The sequence below is a fragment of the Frankliniella occidentalis genome, unplaced genomic scaffold, assembly GCF_000697945.3.
Source record: "Frankliniella occidentalis isolate FOCC.00 unplaced genomic scaffold, Focc_3.1 Scaffold230, whole genome shotgun sequence".
NCBI lineage: Eukaryota > Metazoa > Arthropoda > Insecta > Thysanoptera > Thripidae > Frankliniella > Frankliniella occidentalis.
Window position 1 is genome coordinate 26,394 of NW_026267356.1, and position 8,778 is coordinate 35,171.

Here is an 8,778-nt window from a genome sequence, read left to right on the forward strand (position 1 = left end):
CTGGACCGACGGTTTCCGGACCCCACACCCCAGAGCGCTCGCCACTCGGCTGTCGGCTCCACTTGACAGCGCAAGGTTCAGAACTCGGTCCTGCTTTACAAGTCTTGGTATTGATCTTTCCTTTTCGCTTTAGTTCTTAAGCGCTGTGTACTTCTGGTTGATATTCTAGCATTGGCGGAAATAATGAATTCGTCTATCGACGGTTTAGTTTAAGCTGACTCGGGCTCTGTCGGCTGTACCTGTCGCTACAATCATGTGGCTACAAACGTCTTTGCGGCGATACCCCTCGCATTGAGACGAGGGGTAACACCATAAGCGCAATCGCTACGCCAACCCTATTCGGAAGGCTGGGGGGGGGGGGGGGGAGGAGTCAGTGTCGTTTATCCGACCTGTTTTTGTCCGAACTCGGTAAAATGGCGAGTCCCCGAAAATATGGAAAATTGTTGTCCGACCCAGAGAGACTCAAAGAACTGATGGCCCCCCGCCCCTGTTGGTAGCCACAGATCCGGCGGCCAGAGTCAGGCTAATCCGAACCGACTTAGATCTCTTTTCAAGCAATATAGTGACCGCCGGCGCCGGCATTGTGGCCACAATTGGACGTCCTGTCCCTCCGAGCGCTTGGACAAGGCGAGAGCTTCGAAAAGGCATTGATATCTTTCGTTTTCGCTTTAGTTCTTAGCGCAGTTTACTTCTGGTTGAAATTCTAGCATCGGCTGAATTCGTCGATAGACGGTTCAGTTTAAGCTGACTCGGGCCCTGTCGGCTGTAGCTGGAAATGGAAAGTTTACATTGGGTGAAGCACAGCAGTTCTTTGTCTTTCTGCAACAATCACTTTATTTACACATTTTTCACAAACATGCACTGCAACAATAAAAACCTTTGTAAAAAACATAAGGGGTAAAAAATTACAAAACAAGTCATTTGACATTTTTAGCAGTTTAAAATATGACAATCACACAAATATTTGTCTTGGAGGCTATTCATAATCAGATGCATATGCCAATATTTGTTTATGACTCTTGATGAAGAGACTCTGTCACCTGTAAAGCTTTAATCTCTTCTCTTAACATTCCTTACCATATCATACTTGATCAAGGGGCATATTTAAAATGCCGTTAATAGTAGAATTTGAAAAAATTTAATACCTGTTGTAGTCAGCTATTTCTTGGCAGGTATGGAAGACAGTACCACTTAACAGTAGTTAGCAATAGCAAGCATGTACCAAAGAAGGAGTGCAAAGAGGGGCTCAAACAGTTAAAATTTAAACGCAATCAAGTATCACCTGAAAGATCCATAAAGATCCATGTTAAAAATTTTTGACATAAGCCCTCAAGAAGAAGTAAAGGCGTAAAAGGAAAGAGCACAATCAATTTACTGTACCTCTTTTTGAACACTAGAAGACACATCGGTCTTCGGTTTGAGAAAAAAGAACATATACAATTTTTGGAAAACAAAAACATTAAGTGAACCTGATAACATAATTAATGTATAAAGAGTTCTAGTAAACATTAAAAATAATTTATTTTTAAATACAAGACTAGGAAAACTGAAAAATAAATATAAATTGAAGACAGCTACACTTCTAAACTCTATAGATGCCAAAACAAAAGACCGAAAGGAATTGTGAGGGGAACACATACCACTAAGTACATGTACTTTCAAGAGTTAATTGATCACAATTCACACAGCTCAACATAATAATTGTAGAAATTTCCTTATTTAGCCATTGAATCAGTGAGTGGCCAGGGCAAAAATAATAATTATAATTATAATAAAAAAGATGTGACTTGATATAATATTTGGACAGGACTTTCTTGAAGTTAACAATATTGAAGACAACTCCAATCAGATACATTTTTTTATAAGAGCAATGGGCTCAGGTATTTTAAAAATCTAACTGCAAATAAATAATTTAGAAGAAACATCTCTCTCCCTAAGCCCAAAGCATGCACTGTAACTGACGTTTTAAGTAAGTCACATTATATTTTAGGCACATACCAAATGCAAAATACCTTTAACCAAGTCAGAGATACCGTTTACGTTCCCCTAAAGCAGTCTTAATAAGCAGTAATAGACTCAGAATCAATGGAAACATGTATTCACTTATCGTTGCAGAATTTGGATAATTTCTACAAATCATTGCAAATTTGTACGTTATGACACTTTACGGCCTACTTAATACTATCACTTGAACAACACTACTTAGTTATGATTACTATTTGAGTTCACACCAATTTGGTCCCAAACTGAAAGTACACAGTATCTTCAGAAGTACAGTAAGTTTCGCTGTTTTCAAAATTAAAAATTTTGATTTGATTGCTAAATATTTTTAACAGACACTACATCAATAATGATGAAATTGAAATAAATTTAAGAGTTTTAGTATTAAAGTGGTAAACTTCATGTTGATGAATATAAAAGTGATTATTAGCTTGAAACAAAAAAGTGAAAATTTTCAACATGCATTGGATGTCTACACTAGTTAACTACTATCTTTGTTCATACTAGTGCACATAGAGTTAATGAATAAAAGAAATCAATCTTAAGAAATGAACTAGCCCTGCGTGTGGTTCAAAATTTCAATGTGTATTGCAGCGGGGAGGTGCTAACAGCCCAAAATCTAAAGAGTGTAGTAGCAATCGGAAGTAGCAGTTGGTGCAAAGTTAGTATCTTTTGACCATAGTTACCCTATTGCACATGTTAGGCTAAGAATACTTTTAAAATTTATTGGTGAAGAAGATTTCAAACATTTAACCATCTACTTTTAAGAAAACACTAACAACAAGGATTTAAACTGGCAAAGATTTACTGTTGCACCAACTTCTTCTAGGATATATATCTTTTTTAACCGCAGTTAAATACAAAGAGAAGTGAACCAAATCAAGAGTTGATGATTGCTCTTGAGAATGCAGAAATGACAACAAAACACATACTGAAAGAGCAATGAGGACAAAATCAATAGATTCGATAAAGATTAAGAAAGTTTAAATTTGAGAGGAGGGACTAGAACTCTAAAAGCCTCGGGCTTTTACAGTAAGAAATCAATATGTAGTTGCACATATTCTCTGCTCACGGAAGTATCGAAAACAATACAAAAGGAAGAAAAACCTTTTCCTTTCTATTGCATAACAGTCTGGTAAACACACTACAGTAATTATGGTTAGGTAGATAACCAAACAAGGAAAGTATGGGCAGTTATGCTGACAACCAAAAAAAATAGCTCATAAATTTCTCAACAGAAAATTAATTTCTATAGTATCACAGAAACTTTATCTTCCAATCAAAACTATCACCAATACTCCCATACTAAAACTCATGATCGTCACAAACATCTAAATAAACGTCAAAGGTTTCCCTGTTGCAATTGCCATCATCATTGAAGACATACTTGTGGAAGGTGCCATCCAAGCAAATTGCTGCAACAAAAGAAAAAAGAATTTTACCTGCTGGGGCAGATTATAGTATGAAAACACTGTCATATCTAATCTCGGTCCAACTATCTTAAAGCAGAATTATCAACTATGTATTCTAAGGGATATGAGACTATTTTTTAGTAAAATTGTTTCATCAGTACAAGAATACTGTAGAGAATACTTACCAATCACAGAGCTACGAAGACCAAAAGCACAAACACAGGCACTTTCAGGAGGCACAGTGAAATTTGCTAACGCCCACTGAGATTCTCCATAGTTGCCAAGAATACCCATTTTTGAAAACCTAAAACAGTTAGATTAAGATAAAGTACCATGAACACAGGAATCAATGGTATAATTATTTACTTTGAAATGGTGGAGGTAGGAGAATAATGAATTATACTTACGTGGACCTTCTATTCAAATGAGTTTTCTTCAGAGCAAATATATGAATGGTCCCTTTATCACTTGAGCAGCATAAGAATTCAGAATCTCTACTGAAGTTCATACTGGAAATTAAAATGAGACTTATCAAGAGTTCATTGGAAAAATTCATATAAACTTGCTGAAAATTTCTTACCAATATAGAGTTGCTGGGTCAGAACCTCTTCTTAGTTCCACAACTTGAACTCTTCTTAAAGTATCCCACACTCGGAGGAGAGTTCCTTTGCATGACGCAGTTGCAATGAAAGTACCTTGCTGATTAATGGCTAGGCAAGCAAGTTCTCCCTGGTGTGCATTGATTGTTAATGGTGCTGAGGACATTCCTGCTTCAGTATTTGTAAGATCCTGGAGAGATGGATGCATACATATTTACAACCCTGCTGTTTAGGTATATGACACTACAATTAATCAATAGAAATTTATAACAAGGAAACACAACAACTTACAACTAGCTGGACACTACCAATTTTATGGCCGGGAAATGCCAACAGCTGTCGTTCTGCTGTAACAATAGGGCTAATTTCACAAAGGCCTAGTGTGTTCTCTCTGGTTTCAACTGTGTACAGCCTCTGAGCAGGTGCAGGAAAGCTGAAAACATGCACCTCACGAAGTAAAGCAACCACCAATCTAAAAAACATGAAAATACATATTTATTAGTAGTCTGGTTAAATTATCAATATTCTAAGAAAGGAAGAGCTAATAGATGACTTAAAAGAACTCACTTGTCTCTCCTTAACCGGACAGCTTTGACTGGGGTTGTAAAAGTTATTTCTAGCACAAACTTCTTTGCATGGTCATCATATATAAGGACAGTATTGTCAGCAAATTTGGGATGTGAACCACCGGCGACAATAGCTAGGAGGTTGGTGCGATGTAACATTTCACATATGGCAACACTGCCCATCAATTCTAAATCTTAACAAATGAAATAAAAATAACATATATAAAGGAGATACTGTATTTTATGATATGAAATAAATTAAAATAGAAGAGGGTGAACATTTTAACCCTTACCGAAGTGTGCCTTCTCAACTAATGGGTCAACATTGTAGATTCGTAATCCACTTTCCATACAACATGTAAAACAACCTGTAAAAATAATTACAGAAAATTTGTGTTTGAAAGGCGGGCAAAATACATAACAATATACACAGGGGAAAAGCTTGTGAAAAAAAGAAGTTGGGAGCATAAACAATGGCTACTAGATCAATGTTTATAGCTTGTTTCCTACACAACACTTTATTGCAGCTCATGATGAAAATCCTCTTTAGACAAGTATTTTCTAACATAAATTTAGGTAAAAGACCTTTTTCTTAGAAATTATTCTAAGAAATCACAGGTAGGGTATATTGTGTATGTTATGAATAGTCCATCACAGCTGACCAATGTTTACATGCTGCAGACAGGTTAGAATCAACTTCGACTCAGAAATAAAACAAAAAGAAAGTTGCTTCAACGTCAAAATTATAAAACCATTAAGAATCACTACTGAAATAAGTAAAGATCTACCAAATAACAAACCTTGGTCTTGATTGAACCTGAGGTTCAGCACTCCTCTATTGCTTGCCATATCTCGTTTGAGCTGGTCAGTCAATGGTATGATGGGTACATGGTAGGAGCGTCAAAAAGAAAATGAGTTCAGTTCGCATTGGCATGGAACTCAAGTCAAACGCGGATAACTACGACTGTATCGCAAGTAGCAAAGAAATGCTTCTCGCATTTCATGTCTACGACTCAATGAAAACAAAGAGAAGCCTTCTTCCTGCTCGCAACAGCTGATACAAACTGACTATGTGAGTCAGTACATCTTCTGTTGAGAGAATATAACAAGGTGTCCGAAGGAGAACCTAGGCTGAATTAAGGAAGCATCAAGGGTTTCCATTTATCATACATCAAAAAACGAATTTTCTAGATGATTTCGTAGTCTTTACAGTTCATGATTGTGTGCGCCTTTTGGTTAGCTTTTGACTCCTGTGGTACGGCGCATCGATGAGACGCAATTTGAATTGGTGCTACGCGACGCGCGTTTGGCTGCTGGCGGTGGTATCACAAGTCATTACGAGAAACCGATTTGATTTCACGGTGGACTCAATTTACTACCATAGAGTGATAGTCCGTCACCCAGAGCTTGTTCTCTTTCCCGATAGCGTTTCCACCAAAAGCAAAGAGAATGCGGAAGTCATCGTGACGTCACCGCATGACGTCAGCTTTTTGAGTCGCAGTAGCCTATATGGCCAGGACACGGGACGGGCAACGTGTTTGCTTAAGAATCGTCGACCCCGTCCACCGTCGAATGTGTTGCCTACCAAGGAAGGGGATACTCGGGCAAGAAAAAACTTTGAGTCCAAATTGGCAACAAGAGTTTTCTTTCTGGAAAAGTGTCGTTTTATGCACAATTTATGTATTTCTTTTATCAATTTATTGTGCCTTTTACCATTTAGTATTGTTACAAACACATCATAATTTTTATTTATAAGCCGATTTAAATGTGCTCACATTTGCAACGGATGCATGGCACCTTAACACGTTGAGTCCCACGTGACCACACGTATGGGCACAATAACCCGTAATTAGCACTCCCCTTGGGACTCAACGTGTTAAGATGTTCAATTCAACATGTACGAATTGAAGAACTGAATAAACTATTCCGAACTTTTTGTATTTAGAATTATTCGTAAATCAGCACCGTCGTAAATAATCGTGGTCAAGACTCATTGTGATGTCAGCTCCCTTGCTTTTGCGCTTACTCGTAAGATTCTTGCGTTTATTTATTTCTGCTGGCACTCAAAATTTCGCCAAGTAGTGTTGACGACTGCGACTGCTCCCCCCTGCTGCTCGGCGAGTCGGTCGGTGTTGGGTGTCGGTGCCTACAAAGCGTTGCGCACGGCGTGGTGCCGCAGCGACACAGCGCGGAAAATTGGAAATGGGGTCCACGATCAGTCAGGGTGACCTCCGCGGGCCGCACCGGCCACACCGCACGTGTTTCGCGACTTCTCATTTCATTACCCAAAAGTCTAGAGAAGCCGGAACTCTCTAATATTAAATATCGCATTAAAAAAGCAACAAAAAAAAATATCGCACAAAAATAATCATTGTTAGCTGAAAGTACAAAGGAGACATAATTCTCAAACGAAAAGGTTTTTAGTTTTAGCACCTCCCGCCGCTTAGTAAATCTATACGTCGTGATTCTGTCTCGAAACTAAAGTCTGCCCCGATGTAATGTGGAGACCCTCCCTTTGGCCTATCGGTCGAATCTGTTGTCCGCATCATCGGCATCGCCCATTCATTTCTGACGGGGCGGCCACGATATCCGTGTCGCTCGCTGCTGCTCCCATCATCCCGTCGCTTTGGTCACGGGTTCGCGTCTCCAAACGCCGGACACATCTTTCTTTTTTTATTTATTTTCGCGGCGCGCGCGGCGCTAGGCAATATGATGCTGTCGGGGCGTCCCGGCTCCAGGTCTCCATTCGTCGATCGTCCGCGGGCCAGAAAGGGTCGTCGTCGTCGTCGCCGTGCTCTCTGCCAAGCACCGCGATGGGAGAGTGCGTGCAGCCGCGGGGCCATCGCGCAGGAGGCCGCGGCTCGGGCTCCGGCACCAGGGGCGGCCCCGCCGGGGCACTCGTCCAGCGAAGGAGGCCCCGACCCGAACCATGGGGCTGCTGCCGGGTGAGTACACTTGTAAAAGAAATGAGACTTTTTTTTGAAGATTTCTTCCCTTTTAAGTTTTGTGGAGAGAAGGAATGGCTGGATCCCGTCTAAGGAACAAACTAGGGGAATTGCCGATTGCGAGCGCCCGCCGACGCTCCAAGACTGCCCTAAATAGACAGTCTTAAGATATTAACAATTGATTCCCAGACGGGGGCGCGAATAAAACACGAAAACGAACCACATTTCAGTGACGATCACAGCCCCTATCCCTCAATGATCGCAATCGACCATTCAAATAGAGAGTACTCAAAATTCAATTTAATGCAATTAAACATAACGTGTTCTCCAACTAGAGGGGAATGCTGATGCTGGCGGTCGTCGCGGTCCTGGTCGTCGTCGTGGCCAGCTCTGTGGCCAGCCCGAGGGAGCGCCGTCAGGTCGAGGACCGCACTGACAGCGAAGACGCGCAGCGTGGAGAAGACAAGGACGGAGGTGACATCGGTGGCACCAGCGTCAGCACGGTCAACGACAACAAGGGCGAGACCGGCGAGACGCGGAATAGGACGGCGCGCTCACCTCGACCCCACGGCGGTGGTGGTGGTGGATTTGGGGGTGGCGGTGGGAAAGGGGGCGGATTCGGAGGAGGCGGCGGGAAAGGAGGATGTGAAGGGGGCGCTTGCGGGATGTCCAAAGGAGGTGGGGGCGGAGGAGGAGGGTGCGAGGGAGGCGACTGCGGGATGTCTAAAGGAGGTGGGGGCGGAGGAGGAGGATGCGAGGGAGGTGACTGTGGTATGTCCAAAGGGGGTGGAGGCGGCGAGGGGTGCAAGGGAGGCGACTGTGGGATGTCCAAAGGAGGCGGGGGCGGAGGAGGAGGATGCGAGGGAGGCGACTGTGGGATGTCGAGGCGGGGGCGGAGGAGGAGGATGCGAGGGAGGCGACTGTGGGATGTCCAAAGGAGGCGGGGGCGGAGGAGGAGGATGCGAGGGAGGCGACTGTGGGATGTCCAAAGGAGGCGGGGATGGAGGAGGATGCGAGGGAGGCGACTGCGGGATGTCCAAAGGGGGTGGGGGTGGAGGGGGGTGCAAGGGAGGCGACTGCGGGATGTCCAAAGGAGGTATGGGTGGGATGATGAAGGGTGGTTGCGCAGGTGGAGCTTGTGGAGGTGGTCCCAGAAAGGTGGTGCAAGTGCGAATCGTTGGTGTAGTCAAAGGAGGAGGGGGCGGTGGTGGAGGTGGTGGCTGCGAGGACGGTTCATGCGGTAGTGACAAGGGTG

General features: G+C 42.7%; 1 protein-coding gene and 1 long non-coding RNA gene across 3 annotated transcripts; one reads left to right on the forward strand and one right to left on the reverse strand.

The window, feature by feature from the left end:
* Positions 1-807: 807 nt before the first annotated feature.
* On the reverse strand, positions 808-5,648 carry LOC113208066 (WD repeat domain phosphoinositide-interacting protein 4). Of its 2 annotated transcripts, XR_008011798.1 has the most exons (9): positions 5,379-5,648; positions 4,872-4,946; positions 4,580-4,772; positions 4,304-4,484; positions 3,994-4,202; positions 3,821-3,922; positions 3,599-3,717; positions 1,381-3,416; positions 808-1,282 (listed from the first exon to the last, which is right to left on the reverse strand). XR_008011798.1 is itself a non-coding variant. In XM_026424903.2 (8 exons), exons 1-8 carry the CDS (start codon positions 5,425-5,427, stop codon positions 3,307-3,309), a joined length of 1,038 nt encoding a protein of 345 aa, XP_026280688.1. In that variant the 5' UTR covers positions 5,428-5,648; the 3' UTR covers positions 808-3,306. The 2 variants fall into 2 exon arrangements, 1 of the variants encoding a protein (XP_026280688.1); XM_026424903.2 differs by having other exon boundaries at positions 808-3,416.
* A 76-nt stretch (positions 5,649-5,724) lies between these two features.
* On the forward strand, positions 5,725-6,514 carry LOC127750665 (uncharacterized). The gene is made up of 2 exons (XR_008011799.1): positions 5,725-5,900; positions 6,005-6,514. It is a non-coding gene; the product is annotated as an uncharacterized LOC127750665 (long non-coding RNA).
* The last annotated feature ends 2,264 nt before the right edge of the window (positions 6,515-8,778 follow it).

Coding starts and splice junctions, on each gene's coding strand:
- LOC113208066 (XM_026424903.2), bottom strand. CDS start 5,427: ATGGCAAGCAATAGAGGAGTGCTGAACCTCAGGTTCAATCAAGACCAA. Junction 4,773..4,871: donor AGTTGAGAAGGCACACTTCG/GTAAGGGTTAAA, acceptor TCATTTGTTAAG/ATTTAGAATTGATGGGCAGT. Junction 3,417..3,598: donor TCTTCGTAGCTCTGTGATTG/GTAAGTATTCTC, acceptor CTTTTGTTGCAG/CAATTTGCTTGGATGGCACC.